The sequence below is a fragment of the Cordyceps javanica genome, chromosome 5 (genome assembly GCF_051103115.1).
Source record: "Cordyceps javanica chromosome 5, complete sequence".
Classification (NCBI taxonomy): Eukaryota; Fungi; Ascomycota; class Sordariomycetes; order Hypocreales; family Cordycipitaceae; genus Cordyceps; species Cordyceps javanica.
This window is the reverse complement of record NC_139299.1, coordinates 1,455,562-1,482,963: the sequence shown is the minus strand read 5'-3', so window position 1 is coordinate 1,482,963 and position 27,402 is coordinate 1,455,562. Positions and strand designations below refer to the sequence as shown.

The 27,402-nt window shown below is 53.9% G+C and overlaps 9 protein-coding genes across 9 annotated transcripts; 4 read left to right on the top strand and 5 right to left on the bottom strand.

Annotated features, from left to right (window-relative positions):
- Nucleotides 1–205: 205 nt before the first annotated feature.
- On the top strand, nucleotides 206–1,222 carry V2A60_007681 (urease accessory protein UreD; the record flags this gene model as incomplete). Its single annotated transcript, XM_083258964.1, has 1 exon — nucleotides 206–1,222. One exon carries the CDS (start codon nucleotides 206–208, stop codon nucleotides 1,220–1,222), a length of 1,017 nt encoding a protein of 338 aa, XP_083115090.1.
- Nucleotides 1,223–1,815: 593 nt separating this feature from the next.
- V2A60_007680 (At2g23090 like protein) lies at nucleotides 1,816–2,280 on the top strand (the record flags this gene model as incomplete). The annotated part of the gene is made up of 4 exons (XM_083258963.1): nucleotides 1,816–1,824; nucleotides 1,911–1,985; nucleotides 2,060–2,130; nucleotides 2,211–2,280. 4 exons carry the CDS (start codon nucleotides 1,816–1,818, stop codon nucleotides 2,278–2,280), a joined length of 225 nt encoding a protein of 74 aa, XP_083115089.1.
- A 267-nt stretch (nucleotides 2,281–2,547) lies between these two features.
- On the bottom strand, nucleotides 2,548–3,985 carry V2A60_007679 (isopenicillin N synthase family dioxygenase; the record flags this gene model as incomplete). The annotated part of the gene is made up of 2 exons (XM_083258962.1): nucleotides 2,548–3,595; nucleotides 3,786–3,985. The coding sequence occupies 2 exons, from the start codon at nucleotides 3,983–3,985 to the stop codon at nucleotides 2,548–2,550; spliced, it is 1,248 nt and encodes a 415-aa protein (XP_083115088.1).
- A 447-nt stretch (nucleotides 3,986–4,432) lies between these two features.
- On the bottom strand, nucleotides 4,433–7,303 carry V2A60_007678 (uncharacterized protein; the record flags this gene model as incomplete). The annotated part of the gene is made up of 2 exons (XM_083258961.1): nucleotides 4,433–6,995; nucleotides 7,059–7,303. 2 exons carry the CDS (start codon nucleotides 7,301–7,303, stop codon nucleotides 4,433–4,435), a joined length of 2,808 nt encoding a protein of 935 aa, XP_083115087.1.
- Nucleotides 7,304–7,625: 322 nt separating this feature from the next.
- On the top strand, nucleotides 7,626–8,045 carry V2A60_007677 (DNA-directed RNA polymerase core subunit RPB10; the record flags this gene model as incomplete). Its single annotated transcript, XM_083258960.1, has 4 exons — nucleotides 7,626–7,661; nucleotides 7,724–7,785; nucleotides 7,839–7,925; nucleotides 7,991–8,045. The coding sequence occupies 4 exons, from the start codon at nucleotides 7,626–7,628 to the stop codon at nucleotides 8,043–8,045; spliced, it is 240 nt and encodes a 79-aa protein (XP_083115086.1).
- A 4,448-nt stretch (nucleotides 8,046–12,493) lies between these two features.
- Nucleotides 12,494–15,078, top strand: V2A60_007676 (uncharacterized protein; the record flags this gene model as incomplete). The annotated part of the gene is made up of 8 exons (XM_083258959.1): nucleotides 12,494–12,561; nucleotides 12,623–12,833; nucleotides 12,887–12,985; nucleotides 13,042–13,134; nucleotides 13,191–13,335; nucleotides 13,384–13,795; nucleotides 13,853–14,637; nucleotides 15,050–15,078. The coding sequence occupies 8 exons, from the start codon at nucleotides 12,494–12,496 to the stop codon at nucleotides 15,076–15,078; spliced, it is 1,842 nt and encodes a 613-aa protein (XP_083115085.1).
- Nucleotides 15,079–16,386: 1,308 nt separating this feature from the next.
- On the bottom strand, nucleotides 16,387–18,129 carry V2A60_007675 (uncharacterized protein; the record flags this gene model as incomplete). Its single annotated transcript, XM_083258958.1, has 5 exons — nucleotides 16,387–16,833; nucleotides 16,882–17,304; nucleotides 17,401–17,647; nucleotides 17,752–18,027; nucleotides 18,113–18,129. The coding sequence occupies 5 exons, from the start codon at nucleotides 18,127–18,129 to the stop codon at nucleotides 16,387–16,389; spliced, it is 1,410 nt and encodes a 469-aa protein (XP_083115084.1).
- Nucleotides 18,130–20,401: 2,272 nt separating this feature from the next.
- V2A60_007674 (putative methyltransferase-domain-containing protein) lies at nucleotides 20,402–21,572 on the bottom strand (the record flags this gene model as incomplete). Its single annotated transcript, XM_083258957.1, has 2 exons — nucleotides 20,402–20,755; nucleotides 20,835–21,572. 2 exons carry the CDS (start codon nucleotides 21,570–21,572, stop codon nucleotides 20,402–20,404), a joined length of 1,092 nt encoding a protein of 363 aa, XP_083115083.1.
- Nucleotides 21,573–22,618: 1,046 nt separating this feature from the next.
- Nucleotides 22,619–24,752, bottom strand: V2A60_007673 (uncharacterized protein; the record flags this gene model as incomplete). Its single annotated transcript, XM_083258956.1, has 3 exons — nucleotides 22,619–24,104; nucleotides 24,170–24,429; nucleotides 24,579–24,752. 3 exons carry the CDS (start codon nucleotides 24,750–24,752, stop codon nucleotides 22,619–22,621), a joined length of 1,920 nt encoding a protein of 639 aa, XP_083115082.1.
- Between the last annotated feature and the right edge of the window lie 2,650 nt (nucleotides 24,753–27,402).

The following is a 27,402-nucleotide window of genomic DNA, read 5'->3' as shown; positions in this document are numbered from 1 at the left end:
GAATTAAATGGCAAATAAGGGCGCTATGTCGGATTCAGAATGGTAGGAGGGCAGCTTTGGCCGTTGTCGGGCAAGCTCTGGCGCAAGCTAGCCCGGTGGCACCAACAGGGTCGTTGGGATAGCCCAGCTGCAAAAGCAGAAGAAAAAAGAAGCGAGAAAGTTGAAGTTTTTCTAGAATTGAATCATACATACCTTATACTATACTATGGCTATCGAAATCGTACCTGTTGCGACTACAACCAAGACGGCGCTGAAACCGGGTCACGGTGTCATCGCTGTAAAGGCAACCGCCGCGGGTTCCCGAATCAGTGAATTATCCTCAGCGTATCCTGTCAAAATCATCTCTCCAAAATCTTCACACGACAGAAGGGCCGTCCTTGCCTTCATACTTAGCTATGGGGGCGGGATCGTGCCTGGCGACAGGGTTACACTCAGTGTGCAGGTTGACTGCGGATGCCGGCTTGGACTATTAACTCAAGGAAGCACGAAGCTGTACAAGACGCTCGATCCCAAGGTCGTGTCCGTCCAGACGTTGAAAGCGACCGTGGAAGACGGTGCAGCGTTGCTGATGCTCCCGGACCCGTTGCAGCCGTTCAGAGATAGCGTCTACGAGCAGCGCCAGGTATTCCACGTTCATCCCAACGCCAGCCTGCTGTTGCTGGACTGGATCTCGGAGGGAAGACGTGCCATGGGCGAGGCATGGGACCTGACCTCGCTCAAGTCCATGAACGAGGTATGGCGACTCGAGGATGCGCCGGCCAGAACCCGCGGCGGGCCGTCGAGGCCTGGGGGAGGAGCAGCGAGGCCCAGGCTGCTCATCCGCGACAACGTCCTCCTCCACGCCTCGCGGCCGGAGCTCCTCGACTCTGTGCGCCACCACGCGGGCGGGATGGGCGTTGTCGGGACGCTGATTGCTGGCGGCCCGATGCTGGGGGACCTGTGCCGCTTCCTCCTCGGCGAATTTGCCGCGCTGCCACGGATGGGCGAAATCGACTGGGCCGCCCCCAGCCAGGAAGACGGGAGGAAGCCGCAGCAGCAGCCCGCCGCCGGCGGCCCGGAAGTCGTCTGGAGCGCGGCCGCCACCAGAGGCTACACCATTGTCAAGTTTGGGGCCGGAGACGTGGACCGCGCGCGACGCTGGCTGCGCGGGATGCTGGAGAGGGAGGGGACGGTGGCTCGGGAATTCGGATCTCGATTTCTCATGTGCCTGCAAGATAGATAGAATACATGATATTTATAGGCGCGCGATGACCCTGCTTGCATGCGTGGTGCAAGGTACCGTCTCCAATTATTGACTACCAAAACAGGCAATTATATTGCACTGTAATAAGCATCATCCACTGTACTCCGTAAGCAGTAATAAGAGTGGTAATTATTTCGAGCAAGAAATGTGGCGCATTCGGCTGCGCCACGCTTCGACCTGTCTGAGAAACATGGGCATCAGTACGATCAGATGCGATTATGTTATTTGATCATGACATGGATATGGAATTGAATTTTTCGCGACTCTGAAATAAATGCCAAAGTCGCACAATAAATTTTTTTTTTCCCCTGTCAGTCGTCGTGTAAGCTATCGTGTTAGCTGTTAGCGCCAACGCCTCTCCGGGCTCCAGCCAACGCCTCTCCGGGCTCCAGCCAACCAAAAGCCTCGGCCGGGCCACTGACAACACCCCGCAATTTTTTTTTCGCCTTCCCTCCTCCTCATGACTTTTGTCAGATACGCCTCGACTTGAAACACAGCAGCAGCTAAGACTCTGGGGATATCTTTGATCAAAACACAGAAGGTAGTTTCACTCGAAGAAGCAAAAAATCACAATGGGCAACGTAAGTCACGACTATCCCCCAACCCCGCACTACAACCTAGCATGTGTTACCCCGCCACGACTCTAGTTTCTGACCAAAAATACCAGGGAGCCAAGGCACAGCAGAAGCGCGAGCGCAACGCCAAGGACAAGGCCGGGACGGCCAAGTCCCAGCTCAAGGTGGTATGTTGATGTCTAGAATGCTATCTCCGGTCGCTTACATCGATCCAACTCGCGCTGACCACGGCCCTGCACAGAACGCCGCCGCTTGCGACATTATCTGCACCGTCTGCCGTTCCACCTTCCTCAAGACCACCAAGCCTCCTCAGTAAGTCGAGTCTCCGGTCGACGGGCTATTCTTCCCGACGATATTTCTTGGAGTAAAATCATGATGCTCACACAGGATAGGCTACTCGAGCACGCTCAGAACAAGCACAACAAGGGCATGGCCGACTGCTTCCCCTCTGTGAGCGTTTAAACCGCTTCGACGACACGACTCAGCACGAGATACGATGAAATACACCGAGTTATACGCAGGTTCATAAAAGACAATGGGGACGAGGAGTTTCTTTTTTTTTTTACATCTTTGAAAAATTTCAGTCAAGCGAGGCATGGAGACAGGCGTTGTGGTAGAGAAGTAATAGAAGATGAAGCAATGCACCACGCTGGAGACTATTCATCACAAACGATACAGGCCATTCTCAGACCGAAAACTACCAGTAAAGACCAACCTCTTCCAGCGCATCTAATGCGCCTCCACCTTGGCCCCCGGTAGCGATGATACATGGGTCAGGTTCTCCTCGTGTGTCTTTTCCTCACCCCCCGCCTCCTGTTGCTGCTGTTGCTGCTGCTCCTGCTGCGGTTGCGCCGCTGCTGCCGCCGCCGCATGCTGCTCCGCACGGATCGCGCGCAGGATATCCGGATACCAGCGCTCCCCGACATCCGGATGGCTCTTGACGCGGTTGCGCAGCGTGGCCTCGCCCAGCGTCTTGGCCACGCCGCCGCGGCGAAAGGTGAACTCGACGTCGTCGAGGCGCGCGCCGCCGTTGCGCGCCGCCACCTGCCGCCGCTGCTCGCGCACGGCCTCGGGCACCTCGCCCACGCCGACCGCCTCGAGGTCCTCAAAGGCGGCGTCGAGCTTGACGCCCTGGAAGAAGGGCACGGAGAAGCGCGGGCCGGACCCGGCCGCCGGCGACAGCACGCGGTGCGTCGTCGACACGCACACGCCGCGCGTCAGCGCCTCGAGCCCCTGCCCGATGGCCACGACGAGGGTGCCGGCCACCGGCGGGCAGTCGACCCACGCGCCGCGCACGTTCTGCACCTGCAGGCCGCGGTGCGCCGTCGCCTGCAGCAGGTAGCTTGTCAGCATGCTGTCCTTGTGCGGGCCGACGCCCTGACCGCCGCCGCCGCCGGGCGCCGCCAGACCGAGCTCCGCCGCGTCGGGGTACTTGACAATCTTCAGCTTGTGCTGCTGATCGGCGTCAAAGTACTTGTTGAAGGCGTCGGCCGGCAGCTCAATGGCCTCGGCGATCAGCGACGTGAAGGCGATGGAGATGGCGCCCATGCGCGCCATGTAGTCGGCGTAGACGGCACGGAACCCCGGGAGCGCCGCCTCGGCCGGCCACTGGTTCGGCGCCAGCAGGTTGTGGTACAGCGGCTTGTCCGGCCCGGGCACTGGGTGCTCCGTGGACAGGTCGATTTGCTCGCGGTGGTCGACCGCGCCGGCTGTGATCTCGGCGGAGAGCCGCGAGTAGCCCAGAAAGGACGGCGCATTCTTCATTTCGATTTTCAGTCTGTTTTTGTTTTTTCCAGACAATCCTTCTCGTTAGCGCACATATAATTATTTTCTTTCTTTATTTTCTTTATGTTTTGCGAAACCGGGGAGTATTTGAAAAAAAAAAAACAAGTAGCAATGGAATCGAAACGTAGCAGAGAGCAGCGGGAATCTTTCCTGTGTATTGATGATAACCATGCAGCACTCACTTTTCAGCTTCGGGCAGGTCAAAAAATGCCTTGCCCTTGTCAATCACCTGCTCAAAGAGGTCGTCCGGGATGCCAACGTTTTTGAGGTACAGGAATCCCACTTCCATCAGCGCGTGGCGGAGCTGCCGTAGAAATTCCGGCTTGGTCGCCGCGTCCTTGGCCTCGGCCAGATCCAAGATGGGAATCGAGGTAAATGACATGGTGAGCTCTGCGGCGCGGTCGGCGTGGAAGCTTCCAAAAGCTCAGATTAATGTCCGCCGGCTAAGAGACTCCTTGGTTGCACTTGAACAGATGATGATGCTGCGGGATACAGATATTTTTTGGGGAGCGTCTTATGTACAATATTGCTCTTGTGATATGTGCCCATGAATAAATCAAAATCCAAGTCTAACAAAATAGTCGTTTTGCGGAATGAATGCTTATGAATGGCGCCATCGCCCTTGTCCACTTACTCACTGACCACACAACTCTATTGCGCCAGGTCCCCCGCACCGCACCGTCTCTCGTTTGCGACAGAGGAAGATCTTTGGTGGGGTCCGTCGTCACTGTCCGAGCCGATTCCGGACACTCCAAATTCCATGCCCGTTGCTTCGTTCGTCACTCCTCGTTTTATACAAAATTAATTCTAGCGGCATGACTTTCATCAATTAAAAGGACAGTGGCTTGGTTCCCAGTAACCCGGTGACCTTGTAGAACATGTCCTCCACGGACGGCCCAGCAAATGCCGGCGCGGCATTGAATATATCGGCCAAGCTTTGCTGTGAGATAACACTCGTGGGTACATCATCCATATCAATGTCCATATCATCATTTGCAACAACGTCCTCATCAGCTTCTTCGTCGTCACTCGCCATCTGGACATCGGCTTCAGCGGTGGCCGTAATATCCAACTTCGCGCCGTCATCTTTTTGATCGTCCAGATGAATATCCTGGAGTGGCTGTGCAGTGACTATCGAGGATGGGTCGGTTCCTTCTGTAATAGTCCATATTTGCGCGGCGTCATCCAGAGCGAGGAAACCGCTCGTGCCGGGCGCTGTAGTCAGGCTGACGATACGGTGCGGTGTGCTGCGTACCATCAATGGCTCAGGGTCCTCGGGCTCGAATACGCCGATGCTAGAGATGTCATCGATCGGTAGCGTCACAGCAAAATGGCCTGATGTGTGGTCAACGGCAAGCTGCAGCAGGTCTTCCATGCCAGGGTTTTGCGGCACCACAATTCCATATCGAAGCTCGTCGCTCACTATGTCGTAGACGTGAAGAGCATCCGAAAGAATGACAACAAAAGGTGACAGCGTGCGAATAGCATGCAACCTGCCCTCCCATAGCCCCTCCAGGATGCGAACCACCTTTCCGGAAGCTGCATCAATCACATATACTGATCCGAGATCAGAGAAACCAAAAGCGGCAAATATCGTAGAACCATCTTCAGAGTACGTGATTTTTCCCTGGGGCGTAGAAGATGCAACCACGTCCGCTAAAGCTCCGGCTCCGTAGCTCTCGCCAACTGGAATGACCTGTGCACAGCTCCAGGAGACAGTGTCCTTTCCGCTGGCCCCCTTGGATACAATGCCGTTGGTCTGCCTCGTTCTTGAGCGCCACAAGCGCACAAGCCCATCGCCGCCAATAGTTGCAAAGGATGTTGAGGAGGGGTCCGGGGCGAGGTCGAGCACAGGCTCAGATGATGACGTCGCGTGAGGTCCGTTGATTCGTGAAACCAAGGCAACAGGCTCATTACCATCTTGCACTTCCCAAAACTTGAGATAGACTTCTCGACGCTCTCGAATGAATTGCTCTCGCAGTTCAGGACTAACGTTGTCGACGTCTCTAGTGGCCGGCTGCCAGTCATCAACGCTGGCGAGCCATTTGCCATCACCGGAGAACTCCACGTGAGTGACTAGGGGCTCGTCAATTATTTGGCCCTTGTTCGTCATGTTGATATCGGTGGGCTGTGTTCTTGAGAGGGCCTGCTTCGAGATGCTGGTGAAGGTTTCGAGATCGAATGCTTGGAGAAGAGGCGCCGAAAAGCGTCCTGACATGGTGGACTGTCTACCAGTGCCGACACAGACATGCAGGCGAGATGGCGCGTTGGAGCGAATTGCGGCGGGGATGCGCTGGCGCACATGTTCCTGAACCTCCCATACGCGCTTCACAAGCTGGTCCTTGGGAGTTTGGATATCGGCGGCGGCTGATTGAATACCAGATACGTACGCAGAAGGCTTCAGCTCAGAGGTGGAAATAATCATCGTCGAGTTGTCATCAAGATGGACAATATACGACGCACCATCGGAGGATACCACAATATTCTCCACACTCCCAGGAAGATGGGGGAGAAAGTCTTTTTTGGAAGTATCCATTTGCCACAGCACCAACGTATTTTCAGATCCGCCAGAAATCATGTAGTTGCCGTCTCTAGACCACTTGACGGAGTGGACAGCCTTGCGATGCCAGTGATATTTCTGAGCGTGTATTGTGCTATCATCTTGGTTGCCAGACTCAGTCGCCTGGCATCGGGCGATGGCGTCATGGTAGAGATAGATGCCACCTCGGGCGCCACCGACAATTACATCGACCACCTTTTCGGTTTCTTTGGAAGCGTGTTTAGAAGAGCGTTTGTACGCGCGTAGATCCAAGGTTGTGATGAGGTCCGGCGTGTCGAAAGAGTAGAATTCGTACTGCAGCCTGTCAGACTTGGCAGGCAGCTGCTTGGAGACGCCGAGAAACAGGCGATCGTTGATAGCGCCAACCAGAAACTGGCCGTCTTTGCTGGATTCAAGGAGCTGAAGCCCAGTCCCCTGGCGTTTGAGCGAAACAAGGGACTTTGTCTTGGGCGCCGACGAGAGGTCCCACTCGTATGCCACCAGCTCAATGCGCGTAGGCTTGTCCGATTCGGCCACAATGACGACTTCCTTGCAGCGAGTTTTAGCCCCAAAGGGCACAACGGAGATGGTGCGCGCTGTCTTTGACGCAGTCTGGAATTTGTCAATGTTCTTGGACTCCTGAGTCCAATTGATACGGTATACTTGGCCGTCTGCGCAAGCAACCCAAACGAAATCGGCATCTTGTTTCGACAGGCGGGTAGCAACGATCGGAGCGGGTGTCGAGCCCTGAGGCGCAGAGGCATCGATGCTATTGACTGGTATACGTCTCACAAGCAGCGAGTCTGTGGCAGAGAAAACTTGAATTGAGGTATTGTAGGTCAAGATCAAGTATCTTCACGAGGTGTCAGTGCTGGCTGCGGGCGGTAGGGTTTTGATGGGAAACTCGGCAACTCACTCTCCATCGTCTGTCAGAATGGGGTCAATGTCCAGCATGCGCCCTCCCATAGGCTTGGAGATTTTCCAAGTAGCATCCGAGCGATCAAGTCTCTGGGCCAGATCCTTTGTCGAGGTCGGCTCGGCGAGCTCCCCATTTGCATCTTGAGGTCGAGCCCGCTTGGCCGTTACTTCGTTTTCATTGCTGTCCCTCTTGCGCTTCTTCGTTTTGTCAACCTTGATCCGCGACGCCCGTTGTCCAGCCATCGTATGGTTGTGTACAACAAATTTTATGTACCGGAATTGGCGTTGACAAAAGAGGTTGGCCTGAATGCTAGAAAAAGTCGGTTTACAAGCCGCCTATGAAATTTTGGCGAACTTTTTGCTGCACGATAAGATAAGGCCGCCGCTATTTTTTTTCCCGTTTGGTGGTACCGGCCAAACCTCGGGCGCCAGAGAAAATCCGAGTGTTCCACCCTTCACTCAGAAACATTTACTTTTGGCCCGACGATCTTTGAACCTTTTGAACGGCCAAGGCGTTCTCAAATTAATCAGAAAAAACAGCGGTATTCAGGTTTCTATAGCCAGAATGATTATTCCCATTCGTTGCTTTTCCTGCGGCAAGGTACGACTACCCCGTTCCCGTGACTACATGACGCGCGCGCGCGACTGACTAACCTGTGGCAGGTCACTGGCGACCTCTGGGAGCGCTACCTGCAGCTCATTGCCGACCCGAGGAAGACTGATGGGTGCGATTCTACTATACACCTTGAGGAAATAAATTACTGATCCATCATGATAGTGATGCCATGGACGAGCTCGGACTAAAGCGCTACTGCTGCCGCCGCATGATTATGACCCACGTCGACCTCATTGAGAAGCTCCTCAAGTACGATTGCTCGTGCATTACAAGCCGACTTGGAAACTTCCCATTGCTAACCTGTCGAATTTTAGGTATACCCCCGACGGCCGAAGCGAGATCAAGCAGAAGCTCAACGAACTGGCATAACAGAAAAAAGGCTCGCATCAGCGCGACATGCAGGCTTCATGGGATGGCGTTTCTTTGGTACTTTCTTTTTCTCCGCTAGATGGTATGGCGTACAATAGGGGAACTTTTTGCAATAGTCATATGACAGACACCTTCACACATTGAAATGATTGTCTTGACAGAATGTGAAGATGATGTGGCCGATGCGAGCAGAGCAAAGTGGCAGCAGGCATCAGGTCGATCCTGCACCAAAGAGGCTAGAAGTCTGCTACGACCAGTCCGAAAATCTTCGCCCTTACTTCGCTATAAAAAGAGTCATGCAAAGATTGTATGCGGCTGAGCCTTGGCCGCCGCGGGCGAGTCCTCCTCTCATACCACAGCTTGACGTTGCACAGCAGGAAACCGTCTATTATCACTGACGACGCAGGTCATAGGGTGCATACTGTGGAAATGACCGTGTGAGAAATCTCACTGGTCTGACACCTCTACAAATGGCAGGTTTCACTTCTACGAGCCAAAAGATGGTGTGCTGTGCAACACACCACACCCACATCATCCAGCAGGCTGTCGACCGTGCGGTGCTGCGGATACGACTACCTAAACGGCGCATCAATGAGTGGCGCACGGCAAAGAAACTAGTCAATCATAGCAGCAGCGGCGAAGACTCAACCAGTTCGGCATGTCTACCTGCCGCAAAGCGCGTCAGCCGGATCAATAGTTGTGATCTGCTAGAGACATGACTAGATGTGTGATATCATGCTGGTCGAAAGGCGCAAGACTGCAGGTTATCAGGAACAAAAGAGCAGCAGATTAGTCTACCGCGTGTTAAAGAGTAAGAATATTCAGGGAGAAAGCCACATCCCGCGGATGAAGGTGCTGGTACAGGTGCGCGTGTACGGGACCTAGCGCAGAGGTTAGAGGCCAGCTAGAATGATGTCTGTGTCTCCAAGTGATATCGAAGCCATCAGGTCTCAATTGTGAAAAAAAAAAATGTGGCGGTCAGCTAGTAAAGACCAACGAGCGGCGTCCCAACGCGGCAGCCAGGGTAGTAGTAGCGGAAGGCGACAGGATGTTGGCCGGTGACAGATTTGCAATGTTGCCGCTCGGGGTATATCCGCAGCTAGTACTGTTGATATCCACTCATTCTGATTGTATCCACAACCGCTTGAGCAGTCGCGGTCAAGCCGCCTTTGTTGTGCAGCCACTTGGCGATTGCCGTGTAAGCTGGGCGTTGTCAAGCGTGGAGGCCCCGCCAAAGTTGGGTGTCTGGGTGCCGAGGAGGGCAAAGAACAGTGAACGCAATAGACGAAGCCGCCGGGTCCAGATTGTCGGGACCAGAGAGCCAGTCATGATCAGGCTGCGGAGCAAGCCAGCATGTCTTGTCTCACGACGGTGACTTGTAAGTTGGGTCCAGCCCAGCCTGACCACGCTAAGAAGCGACATGGGTATGAGGTTGATGATAGCCGACGACGACATCGACACGTATCTGCCAATCCCCAATATCGTAGCTGGATGAGGTGCAACGGAAATCAGGCTTTATTGTTCGCGGGCTGGACAGAATAATCAAGGCGGTTGCAGCGGGCCGGCAGAGAGAGGGCTCAGCCGTTCCGGATATTCGACCTAGTTGGGGGAGCGCAATCGGCATCGACTGACAGAAGGTGGTGGGCAAGCCAGAACTCGGGCCGCCAACAAATGTGGCTACAAGACGAGAATTTAAAAAAAAGAATCGCAAGTGTCGAAAAGAAGCAGCTTGGCGGCCCCCCACACCATCTCGCAGAACTGGTCAACACTCGTTGGCAAATGACAGCCACGCACTTGAACTTTAAGCGCCGAAGCCTGTCGCCTTGCATGCAGGGCCCACGGGGACGGACCACTGAAGGCCGGCACCACCATGCAGCCCCAGTGCCGGGTATACTGTGAGTGGCCGGAGGAGTGGAAGAGTCGGTCGGTCGAGAGAGGCGACCATGGCTTTACCTTTGTCGGCATGGCGTGGCAGCCTCGCGCGGCGTGTCCAGCCAGGTCGCATCTGTTGTAGTCTGGAGCGAACCCGCTCAGGTTTGCGCCGGTGCTATACATGTGGTTGGGAGCGAGAAGAGGAAGAACGAGAGGGGGGGGGAGAAGCTGGCAAGCTGGGCAGCCATCTCGAGCGGGCTTAGTGCGGTGCTGGATGGATGCGAGAAGAGATGATGATGTGTCGTTGTTGATGATGGGATTGTGTTTTGCGGAGATGGAAAACGGGTCGCGTCCCCCGCCTGTGCCTGTGCTGTGGCTTGTCGAGAGCAGCAAGCCTCTGGCGGTTACAGGTGGTTGCCTGCAGGGGACCAAGACATGGCTTTTGTAAGTCAGCAGTCAGATGGCCGTGGCAGGGTGGGCTGTGACAGTGGTTCTGGAACACAGGAACGTAAGGATGCTGAGAAAAAAGAAGACAACAATGATGATGAAGATGACCAAGCGCAAAGAGCTGAATGTCTGTACAACCGGTTCACCCGTTGCTTTGGGTTGTACTCGCCGCGGTGCCACACAGAGTGGGCAGCATACCTATGGGCAGGCTGCACAGCAAAAAAGGCTGACACCGACCGGAACTGTGGGTAGGCGTTCTCCAGGTACCTAGTTACATAGAACGCTACATGGTATCCGTCGGTAGGCAAGTACTAAGGTAGGTAAGTAAGTACTTAGCGGGTAGCAAAAAGGAGGCTAGTGTCTGTCCAAGTATATCTGATACCTCGCAAGGGACAGTTAGATGCTGCTTGCCAGCTCTACCTACCAAGTACCAGTAGGAGCTGCCTCGGTAAGTAACGGGTACTCCATCCAAAGTGCTCAACACCTCTGGTTGAGTGATTGAGGGTCAAGGCGAACAAGAGCTAATAAGTACCTACCTACTACGATAGGTATGCACATTTCGAGCTGTACAGGGGGCCGCTACTTGATGCCTGGTAAACAAGGTAAACATCTAGGTAGATGGGTCAATTGTTTTCGAAGCTGATGCAGTAGCTGGAGAGGAACGCAGTTGTAGCTCATGCCATCACGGTTGTCAGAGACTCAGAGCTGACAGCCTGACCGTGCAGCGAAACAACACAAAACACGCAGCAACGGTGGTGGCTGAATTTCCCGATTGCATGAGGCCCAGCTAGGTACCTAGATAAGATGGGTAGGTATGTCCAGTAGACTGGCAAATTACTCGCAAATCCTGATACTGATACCTACATCTGCATCTGCAAAACAGGGTAATAATAAGCTACAGCTCTCCTCTCTCATGCCAAATTCCGTCCACGCAAGCCCCACGCCTCCCCGTCCATGGTCCCAGCCAGCCAAGCACCAAGATGGAATGGGAAAGAAAAAGTATAAATATAAGAGCTAAGGAAAGGGAGACGAAGAAAAAAAAAAAAAAAAAAAAAAGAGGCGCATCTGCAGGACCACGCGACAGGGGTTCCCTGACCATTCCCCTCCCTCCACTTACTGGGGCCCCAGCGGCCAACATCCCTGGCTTTTGTAAAAGGACAGTAACGGAGCTGCATCCGCGGGCTGTAGCGCTACATTGAGGTACTTGGGCCCTTTTCTCGCCGAGTTAATTGTCAAGTTGCTAATAGAACTGATACTGAGTACATAACTGCCTCTTGAGCCTCTGCTGCTGTGCTGCTCTGCCCCTCTGCTGCTCTGCTCTCTGCTTGCTCCATAATCATCAAGTACCAATCTATTTCTACTGAGTTAAGTAGTAGGTACTAACATTTACTCACCATATTATTTCCACTTCCTGATTTCTCCCAAGTCGGACACTCAAGCCGCCGCCGCATCCTTGCAGCCTGCATTTTGCCCACCATCCATATACCTCGCCTTCTCCTCCTCCTCTCCTCCTCCTCCTCCTCCTCCAATCACGCACCAGCACAACCCGCGCCGTTACTTAGCTCCATCGCCTGTTTGCTCTTTTCTTTTAAGCCGCCGCTCTCCATCCATCCATCTATCCAACCGTCCATCCATCCATCCACCATCACCACCACCACCTCTCCCTCTCTCATACGCTCAACCTCGCCGTCAAAAATCGCGACTTCACCCCACGCCTCCCGCAGGCCCATCGCCGGACCAAGGTCCAAGGCTCACGTCAGTGACCGCTGCCGCGCCTTTGCGCTGTGCCTTGCCCGGCCTTGCGCTGCTTCTCCACCAGGCCTCTGCCTTTACGGCCAGGCACTCTGGTAGCTCGATCCCACCTTGTCCGCGCCATCTCACCTATCTCTGCTCGCCCAACAACACACATATATATACATGACATATTATATATATCCACGCCAAGGCATTTTCTACAGTTGTGCCTTGTTGCTTCGGCGATTGTCAGACTTTTGGTGTATATATCCTGCCCCAATCGTCCCCTCTCCCCCTCTGCTGTCGGCAAACCCACAGCAGCCCTCGCTTCCCACCTCGCCATGTCCCTCGAAGCTCTCATACGCCATCCAACCAGTAATAGCCGCCCCTTCAGCATGGCTCACCAAGGAGACTTGACTGCCACCACAATGCCCTCTCTGTCACCTCGCCATTTCAGACCTCGGTGTGTATCTATCCCGTTCTTGGCGTGACACACCATGCCTCTGCTAATACCCGCGCCTCAGCTCGAGTCCTCCGTCGGCTACAGGCTCCGGCTCGCTGCAGCCTGGCTCAGCCAACAGGATATCCTCCAACCCGAGCCAGTTACTAAGTCCCAGCGATTTGGTCGGGCCTTCCCCTGTGACTTCAAATGGCACCGAAACTACCGAGATCGAGGATGAAGTAGCTGATGATCTACTGAGTCCTCAAGACGGTGACCCCACACAACACACCGAGGTACCTTGGCCTACTCTTCCAGCTTCCATATCCTTCTCCTAATGAATTGGCAGCTTTTACCACTGACTACAACACTCCCTGACAGTATCCGTCAAAAGGGTCCGGAAGAGTCAAATTCCGTCATTCATGCTCCCGAGAGCTTTCGGAGCTGGGTATGCTTGCATCATTGGTTCTGGAACACGAAAAAGACAGCTGACAATAGCCACAGACATCCAATGATTCTACTACACGCCAAAGTCAAACGAGCGAAAAATCGTCACCACAAATGGACGACGCCAGTCTGCCTTCCAGCCCGCCTACCGTGAGTATACGTCAGGTCTTCGCATGTTACCAGAGACTGATGACTAGGTTATGCAGACCTACCATGATCTCCCTCCTGTAAAAACCGACGTCAAGCCCGTGAGGTACAGCCTGGACAGTTCCACACCGCGAGCTCAGGATCTCCAGGACATGCTGGCCGAGAGCAATCGCTTACGTTCAAGCAGTACAAGCAGCCTCGAAAGTAAGTCTTGTTTTGCAAAACGTGGGGATCAAGTGGCTAATTAGATAGAAATCGAGGAGCAAACAGAAGCTGAAGGCGACGATGATGACCTATATTCCGATGGCGAAGGTCTTTTTGGCAGAGCGCAACTCCGAGGACAGCACAACGAAATCGAGAGACTGAAGCTCTTATTCAATACAGCATGGACTTGCTGTCTCGAATTTGGTAGCTACAATACGCGACGCAGGAAGCGAGACCTGGGCAGCTCCTCGGTTTCAGACACCCAGGTTTATGCCTGGCAGACGTGCTGGAAGTTATGCGAACGACTTTACAACGACGAAACAAGTGACAAGGATTCCCTCAATGTCCGCGACGGCCTGAATCTCTGCCGAAAATTCTGTCAGGCGCTATTCGAATTACGCCCGAGGAAAGATGAGATCTTTGACTCCATGCTGCGTGTCACTTTCGAGCTCAATAACCAGTAAGTCCCCATAACAATGCCTCGTTTCTTCCTCGCCACAATGCTCACCTTTTGTAGTCTTTACAGTGGTCAAGATAACCGAAATCTCCCCGAGGCCTTCAGAGAACGCACCCTTGACTTCTATGTTACCATTTGCCACCGGTTGATGAAGCAACGAAGCATTTTGCAGGATGATTCGGATAGAATTTTGAGGGCATGCTGGTCCCTGACGGAAGTACTTTTCAGTATTCGCCAGAATCGACGCGACGGGAATCCTCCAGACGAGAATCTCTTTGTCGCCGCTATCGAAGCTACCTATAGTCTTAACGACTTGTTCCGCGAAGGACTCAGTGCATCTAGGTCGGAGAGAAGTACGCCTCGACCCAGCCAGACAAGCTTCTCCTATCACTCTCCCGAGCAAACAGGCAGAGAAAGCCGTTCTTCCAATCATTCTTCACGCTCCAAGAGAGAAGGCGGCAGCAAGGGTTCCTACCAAGAGGAGCGACCAAGAAAACCCGCACATGTGCCAGAGACCCCAGTGACTGAGTTTGAAGATACGCCAATCTCCCCGGAAAGCCGATCCCCTCAGATGCCCAACATCATGGTCCTTGGCCCTACCAGCGATGGCGGTCGCGGCAGCCGCTGGCCCAGCAGTGCTTCCAACTTGTCCAGTTACTCGCACAACAGCAACCGAACCTCGAGCACCACGACCACCACTACTGCTACTGAAGACCTGAACGTAACACGTGCCAAGATTCTCGTTCTGCGCGCCGCCGTTCAGCTAGGGTTCAACAAGGAAGCCATTGTGGATGTCAAGACGGGCGCCACGGCACTACAAAAATTTGTATCAGAACTACAGCCTGGTGCGTTTGGTTCGCTTGCCACCCATGCCACCCTGCTGCAGCAGTACAAAGAGTCAATTCTCAACGACGGTTTCGTTCCGCGAAGCAGCTTTGTACTTTCCTCCCGCATGAAGAGAGTGTCCGTACAGGATTTGGCCAAGTCAGTACAGGTCATGATAGGGGCCTCTCAAGCTCGATATGGCTACCTTAGAGAGCTGTTCAAATTTGTGTGTAGCTTTCCGCTCGAAGAGGCCGATTCTCGCCGGAATCTCATAATACAAGTTTGACGTCGCAACGAACGAGACCAATCGAAAGAAGACGAAATTGAAAACCAGGCGAGACTAAGGCGAACGCCTTGTGTCACACTCGCCCTCCTTCATCACGGGAGCCTGCCGCACATCCAATCACGCGGCGGTGCTCACTGCTCACACAGTTGCCGTCGCCAAGGATAGCACGGCATGAAATTGGCAGGCTCTCTTTTCTTGGTACGACATTGGGCTGGAAAGTCAGCTTGGGCGCTCACTGCTGTACCCAGCCGTTCTGTCAATACTGACGCTTACACACACGTCACACATCACCCTCCACGCATGATCACACCACCAGACATCAGACATAGCAAGATACCCCAGCATCCTTACATACGAGACATGATCTTTTTCTTTTCTTTCCGTTTCTTTCTTCTTCTCTTTTTCTTCGCTATTTTTAAATATGGTTTTTATTGATATAGCGCAATTTATCGCAGTCACATGGCCAAACAAAATAATTCGAACTCGGAGTATTTGAGTAAAAGATTACCGTAGAAGTGTTTTTCCAAGGCAGCAGCCCCAACATGAGACCCTTCTGATAAATAGAGACATGATGTATCGGAGGATGAGCCATACCGGTGTGCATATTGTGCACTCCACAACATAAAAGCCGTAGCAGCAATTAAAACAAAAAAATATTGATAGGGTGAAAGAGGGGGAAAAAAGGCACGCCCCAGGGTATCATGTGAGAAGAAAGAAAACAAAGTGGCCTTGTCCAACCCAAGGTGAAACGCCAAAACAACAGCCTGCCCGCCTCACGCTCGCTTTTGATAGGTTGAGAATAAGAAACAGAATAAGACAGAATGGAGGGGAAGGAAAGAAAAGGAAGTCATTCGCCAAGGAACCCGCAATGACATAAGGAAGTCATTCGCCAAGGAACCCGCAATGACATTCGGGCAGCAAGAGAAGCGGGAGTAGGAAAAATCCTGGCCAAGCAGTTGGCTCGCCCTCATTCTCCTTCCCGTAACTCTTGCCGAAGACGGGTGCCGGCCCAAGAAAAATTCAAACAGAAATTAGGGAGTGAGAGAAGAGACAGTATTTCGCGGGTATAAAAACCTGCCTTTTAGCCCGGGAGAGCTCACCTTGATCTTCCCCTTCAAGCTCTCTCTTCCATCGCCAACCAGGAACAAAACAGTTCCGAGGCTAAGAGAGAAAAGTAGAAGAGTTCCCTCAAAGGTGAGTAGATATATGGCAACGCTGAATTGACAGACAACAACACGACAACGAAGCGAACTTACAGAATGTCCCAACCCTCTTTGTTTCCCTAAGCGCTCTTGCTTTCTTTTTTTTTGTCTTAAAAAAGAAAAGCAAACCCAGCAAGAAGCTCAGAGCCGCGGCCGTGATGCAAGTATTTCGTTGTTTCCCCTGTCGAATCCACACGAGCTCTCTCTCGGATCCATGCATCGAACTGGTGCTCTGATGATGGCCTCGCTTGGAACTCCTAGTCATCGGCGGTCGACGCCGCCTAGGAGATATCGAAGTCGTCCAAGCTGCCGTGGGGGTTCATCAGAAACTCCAAGTCTTCGAGGCTGGTCTCCGGCCAGAGCTCTGCGTGATCGTCGGGTGCGAAATACTGGTCAACGTTGAACTCTTCAAAGTTGAACTCTTCAGAGTTGAATTGATCAACGTTGAACTCGTCAAAGTTGAACTCTTCAGAGTTGAATTGATCAAAGTTGAATTCGTCAAAGTTGAATTCGTCCGCTGCACCGATCGGCTCCCCGTAATGCATCTGGGGCTGGTCTGACGTGGTGGCCGCAGTCTGGATGCCGTTACTCACCCCGGCATCCAGGTCCGCGGCACCGTAATCAAACTCGCCCCCGAGGAGCTCGAGCGGTACACTTTCCTCTTCGATCAGCGACTCCGGGAGAAATCCAAAGAGGTCGGATAGCTCCTCGGCGGGGAGTCGCATGCTCTACTGCGACTCTCCTGGCGCTGACGAGGAAGAGGTGGACGGCTCTACTCGGGGCTCTTGCGGCACTGCTTCTTGTTGCTGGGTGGCCTCCAGTTCCGCGGCACCGGCCGTTTCGGGTGCGCTTACCTCGACGACCCCCCAGGTGTCCGGCGCTGTGGTAGCCGCGAGATCCTCGGACCCACGAGGCGCTGCGTACCACGATTCTGGCCAATACTGCGCCTGAGCGTTGAGCCATGGCGCGGGCAGAGATGCCTGGCCATGCCCCCCCACGCTCGGCGCTACCTGGGGAAATGCTGCCTCCGACTGAGGGAATCCCGGGGCTTGTTGATGAGAGTGCATGCCCAACGAAGGGCGCCCCGGGAAGTACCTGTCAAGAGGGTTCACTCGCTGATGAGTGAACCCCGCCGGATGGAGCAAATGATGGTCGGGTTGTGTGGGAACTGGATGGGCCTGCGCCCAGTATGCGGGAAGCTGTGGAGGAAAACGTTTAGCGAGTGGTCTCAATTAACATACACAGGTGACTCTGCTTCTAGGAACCTGGTGAGAGGGGTGATGGGGCGTGCTTACATGGTTGGCGGTATCCTGTGGCAGCGCCAAGGGCGGCGGCGTCATGGTCGGCAGCTGCAGCCTGTGCTGCAGTTGCGCAGCTAATCGGCTGCCTTCGTGCAATCTCGTGTACGGCTGTCTCCGACCCGTATCACGCACGTTGGCCCTGCGACGCTCCTTGGATACCCTTGACCCTGTGGGCATCGCACTCGCCCCTCGTATCGCTGGGGTAGGTCGTGTTGGTCGGTTGTCTCTCGCGGTGGTATATCTGGAATCACAAGTTAGCTATACTCTGGAAACTCAACAAAAAACAAAATTTTGCATCATATTCCAGTTCTCCCGTAAGAAAGATTGAATAATTCGAGTGCATACCGGGCTGAAGTGTGGTTCGTCGCCCCAGCCACTGTGCTGCTACCACCGACGGGCTCTTGTTCAGCGTTGCCGTATATTTCCATACTCTCGCCGTGCGTGTAGGCGCTGCCCGATATCTCCATACTCTCGCCGTGCGTGTAGGCGCTGCCCGGTTCTCCGCTTGTTGTTTCTGACGGCCACACAAGCGCTGTGGCTGGCCCGCGGGGCAGCCGTGCTAGCTCTTGGGGGTCGGTGTCTCGCTTTGGGTGAAGCATCGACGGGTCGTGACCAGGACAGCTGTGTTTCCCGAGCTCGCGTTGTTAGCCGTCGGCGCCAGGAACTCTACTCTTAGCCGCCCTGAGAGGTCTGATGTGATACGTACCCGTACTCCTCGTTCATTTTGTACTTTGCCACGATATATTTCAACTGTTTGGGTTGTATCGGTCTCCCAAATACTTGTTCAAATGCGATAGCCAGGACTTTGTAATTCCTTACTTCATAAATGAACCACTGTTCAAGGACCCACCAAATTTGCGTGTTCGAGTATTGAGGCGTGCCGGCCATGGCTACTGCAAGGCGGTAAACTTTTATCGAGGATTAACTGGGAAGACTTCGGAGGGGCTCGCGTGAGGAGTTTGTTCCGAATGGTGTCGTTCGCGGTACGGTTTCAAAAAGGTTCCAAGACCAACCGGCGCGTGGAGGGCAGATTTCAAGATGTGGGTGAATGACAAGTAGAATTCGATTGAATTGCGAGAGCAAAGATGCTTGATATAGTTGATGGATATTTGGAGCAAAGATGATGCAAACGTTCTGATGCTGGGAGGTGTAAGCTGGTGTGTATTCCAAGTGAGATAGAGTGAAGGGCATCAGGCCGTCGAGGGGAATGTTCGCCGCAGTGGATACAAAGAAGAATGGAAAGATAACGAACCCAAGAAAAGGAAGAAGAGATGCGATGTGTTTTATAGAGGAATATCATTGCCACAAAAAAGAAACACAACTCTTTGTTGAAGGAGGAATGTCTCGAACCCAAAGTGGCATGGAGGAGGTGTAAGAACGCGCAATATAAAGGAGGGGGCGGCGTTTGGAGACGACAGCATCTTTATAGGGCGACTGGATCGAAACCCCCTGGACGACATCCTGGTTTCTCGCCCCGGTTCATCGCCCTGGCCATGTCTCTCCCGCTTTTTCTTTATGCTCTCGGCAACGGGGTGCATCCTTGCGTCGTTCCTTCGTACGCATTTCCTCTTCGTCTCGATGATTCACCGGCCTGCTGTGATGCCTTCGTCTTGCCAGCATGATCAGGACTGAAAACAGCCTTCGAGCAAAAGATAGCCTCTCATTTCGACATCAGCTACGAATGTGGCGTATCAAGAGCGGTGATTTCCCATGGCTCCGTCGTCCTGCATCGATGAGGCGCAATGAAACCGTCTCGAGCTATTCTGCCCCCGTGGCGTGCGTGCTCTCTTTGTCCTTCACCTGTTATAACACAAGATCCTACAATTGGAAGTACTGCGCGACACAATGCTGGAACCTGCCGTTTCTTCGAGATGTCACCGGCTTTGTTGTAGAAGCGGAGACTCCCGGCCAAAGGAAGCGCCCGAGCTGGAGGAAACGCCTCCAAATGTGGTACAACTTGTGTTATCTTAGCCCAAACTTGGAGCGCCTAGCCTCATCTTTCTCCTCCATCCTTGTTCCGTTCTCTCCTCTCTTCTCCTCTCCCTTTGTCTGTCTCTACTCCAGATTGACACCTCGTGTCGCCGGTCCCGGACGCCAAAACCGCATGAATGTATCACCGCGTTGGTGGGGGCTTCTTGTTCGTAGTACATGTCGCGGCATCCCACTCCTTCTTTCTCCATCATGCTGTGCTCTGTCGTGTTGTGCTAGTGTCTCTCCCTACGCTTTATTCGTCAGCAGCCGTGCTGAGCTTGGTTCCCGTCCCTTCCCCAAGTGTACGGCCCATCTCTCTCCGGAAAGACGATGGCAAGTGTCACGGCTGTGCAAGTCGTACAATACAAGCCTATCCATTATCTCTAGGCTGTTTGCGATCAGATGGCAGTGTGTACAAAAAATGATAACGATACTGGCCTGCTGTCATTCACAGGAAGCCCGGAATGAGGCGGGCAAGTAGGTGGTCCTTCCTCCCTCACAAGGTGGTACTACGGTGCTTTCGACAGCACCGTGAGATTCAAGTCTGCAGCAATGAGTCTATATATTGTCTGTGAGCCGTCAGCCTGGCGAAGAGGGTTGGTGGCAAGCAGCCCTCATTGGCAGACGGTCGACGTGGACCTGGGACAGCCTCAGAGGGCTACGCCTAATAAGCGGTGTACCTCCGACTTCTTGACCTCTAGATAGAATTCAGGCGTCAGAAAAGCGGTTGCCTTCGTTTTCATATTTGCTTCTGTTGGAACATCAATTTGTACAATGTGGTGCAAACGGTGGCGTGATCATGCGACCAGTCGCCATCCGCATGACGAGGCGGCTGGCCTAGAAATCAGTCAACAAGTGTTGCCTTTTCATTCCTTGCCCTCTTCCCGCCATTCTATGCTTTCTATTTCTAATTATCATTGTCTATGCTTCATCGTCTACCATCCCATAGTCTATCGTTCAAGTCTTCGATCATCCGGTCGACCGTCCATCATGAATCGTTCAATCATTCGAACCACAGCTTACCTTATGCCCTAACCTCTTCAGCCGTCAGCGGAGTTCCTCCTCGCGAAAATATGCCCAACCAGCAGCGCACATTGCCTCCTTTCGCTTTTTCGTCGTCGTCGTCGTCGTCGTCGTCATCGCCCCCTGCCCAGTCATCGTCGCCCACAAACTCGCCTTCTTTCTCGCAGAAGAGCGGCGGCTCCAAATCAAGCATGATCTGCTTGAACTCCTCTATCAGCTCAAGAGTGATGCCATCGCGCTTCGGTGACATGATCAGAGCTCGCGACTCGGATCCGAGCGCCAGATTGCGCGAAACGGCCGACGCCAGCAGTCGCGGGTGATTGTCATTGTACAGCCCGTCAGCCGCCATCACAATCTAGATCCAACGCCAAAAATGAGTCTTCGTTCCTCTCTTCATCAACGCCAGTAGCCCATACAGAGAAGAAAAAACAAACCGGAAACTGAAAAGGCTCTCCAAAGAGCTTCTGGTCCGACTGCGCCGCGTCTTCCTCGCACCCCCACGTCAGGCAGCCGATGCTCACGCTGCCACCACGAGCAGCCACGACGTGCTTGTTGGCCTCCGCATTGCGCCGCAGGTTGGGCACGACATCTGGGAGGTCGCTCAGCGTGACAGGTGCAGCCCAGAGCGCCGCCGCCGCCAGTCCCAGCAGACCCGTGCCGGCGCCGAGCTCGAGCACCGCCGGCGGCGACCGGCCCAGCGACTCATCAAACAGCCCAAACAGCGACGACGACGCCGACCTGGCCAGCCGCGGTAGCTGCCGCGCCAACACGTATGCGCTTGCCCATGTCTTGAAGCCTAGGCCGGACGGCCCTGTCAGCGCCGGTTCGCGAATCGCCAGCTCAAACGAATCGCCGACGCTGGGCACCGCCGACGCAAAGAGCCATCGCCGCACCATGTCCCCGACAGCCATTCGGCCACAACGCTCCGACATGCGTTTCCCCGCGGCATCCCAAACGATCTCGCGCTGCGCGTCGGTCGGCAGCCAGGCGAGCGGGCTGCTGATGACGGAGGCAATATAGCGTGTCTCCGCGCCCTCGCGCCGGGCATCCTTTCTGCTGGCGCCACGGCTCCAGATGGCCGGACCCAGCTCCAGTCTGTCCAGTACGGCGACAAGTGTGTCGAAGCTAGGTCGCTGCCACATCTGTGGCAGATCTTCCACCGCCGTAGCCATGGGTGAGAGGGGGGGGATTTGGGCGGAGGATGGTTGCAGCCCTTTGTCACCTCGAATGCGCAAATCGGAGAACGGAGGGCAATATCTATATATGTTTTCTATATGGGTTGTTTGTTTTCTCCGCCGTCTTCTTTCACTCTGCTCCTCGCCTCTCCGCTGCGGCGTAGTGAAACCGGCCCAAGCACAGAGTTCCGTGTAAGTCGACACAAAGCCCCGAGTTCCCTTGAAGCAGCCACTCAAGGAATAGTAATTCGAGGCAGCACAAAATGCCTTCGCAAGGCAAAGGCGGTCAAAATTTCTGAGTAGTCCGTGGGCACCATTTTTTTCTATTTTTTTTTCAACTACCCATACGACTTTTTGAGCCTGGGGTGGTCCCAGCGGGGAGGGGGGGCGCGGTCGTGGTCGAGATCCCGTCAACGTGGGGCCATGTTGGACCCTTGAATGGCTCTCTGTTTATATATCGGGAACCATACCAGGAGGTGAAAAGCCTCGTCTTACCTGCCTGTAAGAGACCTCAGATAATCGCCCCACTGCCGAGAACAGCGGAATGAGGGGTTTCAGATCTCGGTATCGCCAAGTCACGGCGCGATGAGCACGAACGGATATCCTCGCGGCGTGGATCTATATAGCCTTGTCTATCTCGGCGACCAAGCCGGTCCACTCAGTAGGCGGCTACTGTTAGTATTATAACTACGACAGCTGATAGTTGCCTCACATATCAGAAAACAAGGTTCTCGAACAGGAATCTTTTTCAACTGCTTTTGTATTCAAGCTGTTTGTATCATCGTGGTATCTGTAAACAACTAAATCATCAAAGAGCCGAACCCGGCTGCGAGTTACCGTAGATGCAATCCTAAATCCCTCCCTCCCAAGAAAAAAATTACTCCGCGGTGTAAATGCTACAGATTTTCCAAATAAAAAAACCAAAAAGAAAAAACAAGGACCAACAATGAAATGTCCTACAAGCCGATATGCGCCGTCAGAAGAATCCAAAGCCTCGAGCAATCCCAAACCATTTTGCCGGACCGCTACAGCGGCCGTACGTCTCAACGCTTCTTGTAAAACTCCTGCTTCATCGTCAACAGCCTCTCCCGCATGTTGAGCAGATTGTTAACTTTTTCCGGTGGTGGATGAGCCAGTGCCTCAATCTGGTAGTGCAAGGCTTCGTACTTGGCGTAGTACTCCTTGAATTTTGTCGCTCTGTCCAACACTTCTTGAGGTACCCGTGAGGTTGCCTGGCGTTTCGCAGCTTCCACCCTACTATCCATCTCCGCCTTGCGCTTCTTAACGGGCCGCCGGTGGTCCGACTCAATGTCAGAGGCGTTTGTGGGCGGCGAAGTAGCCAGCGGTGATGACTTGATCGGCGATGTGTTCTTTGGCTTGGTTGAGGTTGTCTTCGCAGCAGGCCGGGAAGAGTTATGCAAATCCGGCACACGATCCTTGAGCTTCGATCCAGTCTGCTGCGTAGGCTTTTGCTTCAGTCTCTTTGACAGTGGGGTCCCCGAGCTTGAGCTTGATTCATCTTCCTCGTAGTGAGGTCGCTTTACGGGAGCCGGCTTAGCAGCAGGTTTAGCGGCGGACTTGGCAGCAGGTTTTGAAAGAGGGCGTGGAGGAGGTTCCTTGCTGACAGGTGGCTTCGGCTTCGGCTTCGGCTTCGACTGCGCGAGCGGCGCTTCATCTCCGGACGAGTCGGAGTTTTCGATGATGGCTTGCGATAAGACTCGTCCACCGTTTGATTTGGCGCCAGCAGCCTTGAGCTTGGTTGGCGAGGGCTTGGGCATGGCCGGCTTCGACTTGGTGGTCGGCGGTGGTCGCTTCGGCTCCGGCTCTTTGGCTGGCTTCTTTGGTTTAGTGACACTGCCAGCAGAATTTGTCCTCGACATGCTTTCACCGCCAGCCCTGCTTCGGTCGCTGGCGAGGCTGTGGTTGTCTCCATCATCCTTGGAGGTAGAGCTGCCATCGGCTTTTTGCACCTTAATTTTTGGGGCCGGCTGTGTTGGCCCGTTCACCAAAGATGCTTGAAGCCGACTCAGGCACTTGCCTTTGCCACGCTCCTCCTTCTTGAGCAATCTCTGCCATTCAGGTTCGGAAGCAGACAGCCGCTGCTTATCATATTGCTTAATAGCATTCTCGATAGCTATTTGTCTTTCATCCTGGCCTTCATAGTCGTAATTCCAAACGTCGAGTTCTTTCCAGTAATGCTTTGTCATGCTCCAATACTTGGTATCGGGGTCGTACACGGCCGTCTTGTCTAATGCTGACTTGAAATCTTCTGGCCGGCCGGTCCATTTCTGTTGTAGATATTCGGTTGATTTTTCACCGGTAGCTAGTTCATGAACAAGCGCAACTCTTTGCTCCTTGGCCCTCTCGACGGCTTGCTTCGCTGCTGAAGGCGCCGGGGCGGTTGCTGGAGACGGGCTATGGTTCGGTGACGTCGCTATTGACCGTGGAACGGCATTATAGCCCGAGAGAAGCTTGCTCTTGGTCTTGCTTGATTTGGAGGTACTAGGTATTCTCTCGGTTGTTTGTATCCTAGTAGCAAGTCAGCATGGCCGGTCAGTTATCGGGCCGTGGTTGGCACGTGAACAGCGGCCTACCTCTCCTTGGCAGTTTCACGGGCCGTCAACCCATTTTGCAGCGCGTCAATATCAGAATCCAGCCCAGAGTCTGCCCCCTTGTTAAAGGAAGCCGTCTTTTGCTTCGTTTTGCTTTTGGTAAGCTTAGTGAAAAGGTTGGTGGTGATCGGAAGCCTGGCAGCCACACGGGTAGAGTCGTAGGGTCGTGTCAGATACAGGTCGTACGGCGAAGAGCTGTCGGGACGCGAGATACGATGAGAGTTATTGCCATAGTGGAGGGTCTAGCAGCCGCGTGTTAGCATACATGGGTTTCCAGCCATGGCCTGCTCGAGGAATGAAATAGATTGCACGACTGGCCCAGCTCAAGGGCAATTGGGTTGCTCAAGCTGGACGCGATGAAAATTGCATAAGCTAGTGCCGAGATACTTACGGGGTTCTTTCCTAGAGCAAGCTGAATGGAACTTCCATCGCGAGCCGCTCGGAGGAGGCCGTCGACGACGCTGCCGCTGAGCGAGAGAGCGAAGGCTTGGGGTGGAAGAGGGGTGTCATGCACAGAAGGGCCTTGCAATAGCAGGCCAGCCTCTGGAACCTTGAGGCAATCCATTTGAGGAGTTGTGGGAGTTCGTGGTGGTCGTAGCAGTCGTGGCAGGAGCAGATGAGAGGGTGAATGTTGTTGAGTCGAAGGGCGTATTGTAAAGAGTCGCCAGAGTGAGGGCTGGAGCGAATCGAGAGGCGAGAGCGAGGGCGAGGTGATGAGGCCAAGTTGAAAAAAAAACAGGTTCGATTTGGAGAGGACGTGGGAGGACTTATGGGATTCTCATAGTGTCTTGCACGGGGCCGGCCGAGAGTCGAGGAGCGCAGAGAACGAGGGACGGGTTGGCGAGACGGGCAGCCGGCGATGGCTATCAAGAGATGCGGACCCCACGGGGCCAGCAATGGAAGGAAACGAAACAGAGCCAAGCGGTGCAACGCTATGTATTCAATGATGCTGTGGTACAGGATACGAGAGGTGTAGAGCAACCTGGCACCAGGAAAGGCGGTCGAGAGGGTGGTGTGAGGAAGAGTGTGAAAGAGTGAGGCACAAGGTTGAAGGTTCGAGATGGAAGAGGGTGCGAGGAGCGAGTGGCACAGCAGGAGAGCGAGCCCAGCCAGGCTGGGCCTGGGGCGGGCTGGGCCGGACTGGGCGAGCGAGGCAAGCGGTAGGTACCTAGGCTGGTAGGCTAAGTAGGTACCTCCGTAGGTACCTAAGCAACTTATGTAGGTACGCGGGTAGGTAAGGTAGGTCGAGAAGAATACATCCCTTTTGGAGGACAGTTGGTGTAAGAACCAAGTACACCTAGACTGGTGTTTGGACGGGCGTGCCTAGTTTGGGTTAGTTGCCCTGGTACTTTGGTGGTGGTAGCAGTAATCGGAGCGATACCAGGATTGCCAGCATTATCCACCTGAATGTCTGCGTATCTTGCTACCCGCGTGGGTACCTACGTTGCAGTCGCCCAGTTACCTAACTACGTACCGAACAAGGTTCCTAGGCAGGTAAGTAGGTGGTGACAGGTACCTCTAAGGCAGCGTAGGAGTGTGGCAGCGTGGAGCCAGGAGCGTGGCAGCCGGCCTGGACCTTGGGCGGGAGGTGCAAGCGGGTGGAGACGAAACGACCTACTAAGGTACCTGCCTACCTACCTGAACCTTCGTAGGGATGTAGGTACCTAAGGAGCCATCCGAACACAACTGTTACTCTCGACTGGTGGGTTGCCAAAGGTGGTCCGTGGTGGTCCCAGAATGCTGAATAAAAATGATCAAAAAATGGTTTGGATGACGGATGTCCCGCCCATGGCGAACAGCCGTTGGCAAGCATGAGGGTGGTGTGCGAGGCTTGGTTGGCTTGCCTTGCTTGCCTGGGCTCAGCAGACGCCTGGATGGTGCCACACAACTACCTACCTCTTAGTACTCAGATACTGTCACGGTACGCACACATTGAGAAAGCAACCAGTTCTCGCAACCTGTGCCAATGACAAGTGCAGAGCCCAACTCTCACATGTGTCACCGACCTCTTTATAGGTAGGTTGTGCGCATCGCTCAGGATAGATGCTCGTCGTCTGGCCGATGGTACAGCGCATCGCCGCACATCTATTTGGGTATCATGCCCAAGGACGCACCGAGACTCTTTGTACCTTGCTAAATATGCCGACAAGTACTTCTTCCTGCCTAGTTATCCCCGGCCAGGCCCATCGTCGGTGGTACCATGAGCATGAACAGGTACTTACTAATTTTGCCTTTGCCACGGCGAGTCGTGACCCAGATTGCATGAGTTCCGGCCTAGCACACTCGTCCTATATCATTTTACCTAGGTATGCATTACAGCTACTTAGTTGCGGCTAATAGGCCATAAAAGATGTATGCCACTCGGTACTCACCAAGACACCTCAGACTACGGATTTCTTAGACAAACAGACAAACCGAGATGATGGCAACGAACTGGACAACTGGAGCCCCGGCCCGTCGTGGGCGTAGTGGGCGTAGTGGGCGTAGTGGGCGCAGTGGGCGCAGTGGGTGCAGTGGGCTAAGAAGTACTGAGTATCACGGCCACCAGATGCATTACTTACTGGTACCTCGGTAGGTACTAATAGAAGCGACGAGGTAACTATTCTCCCTCGTGCTCAAATAGCTAGTATGCAGTATATTCCAGTTAATGGCCACCCGCTAGATCCATTAAGCGTGAGCCGCAAGAGACACCCCAGACAAATTTGTTCTTTCCAGAGACACTGCGAGCAGCTTAGTTACCGGGTCGCCTTATGCTGCCTTGAGCCTCTTCGGACGCCACTGGCCCTGTCGAGGGGTCAGGGTACCTCAGCGTGCGTCGCCGACTCTCTTCTCCCCCTTGCAATACGTACGCACAACAGACTTGGGCATGCTAGGAAGGCAAGAAGGGTTGAAGGGAAAGGGTAAAAAAAGGTCATGTTAACCAGAGAGGCTCGGCATCCCCGTACCAGCCCAGCAACCAAAAGGAGGAGGGTCCGTTTGACGGTCTGCGCCAAGTATAAGTACCAACTAAGACAACGGCAGCCCTTCGCTGACCCAAAACGGACCACCGGCGTCAGAAACATTTTCTCCCTCCCAATTATTAATACAAGCAAGCCTTTATGACGGCTGCATTGAACCGTACATAGCGAGCAGGCCTTCCCGGCCTTCCCTCTCTACCTGCGCTGCACGTGTCTCTGTCCAATCCCTCTGCTGCGGATGATAAATGGTCCACCAGA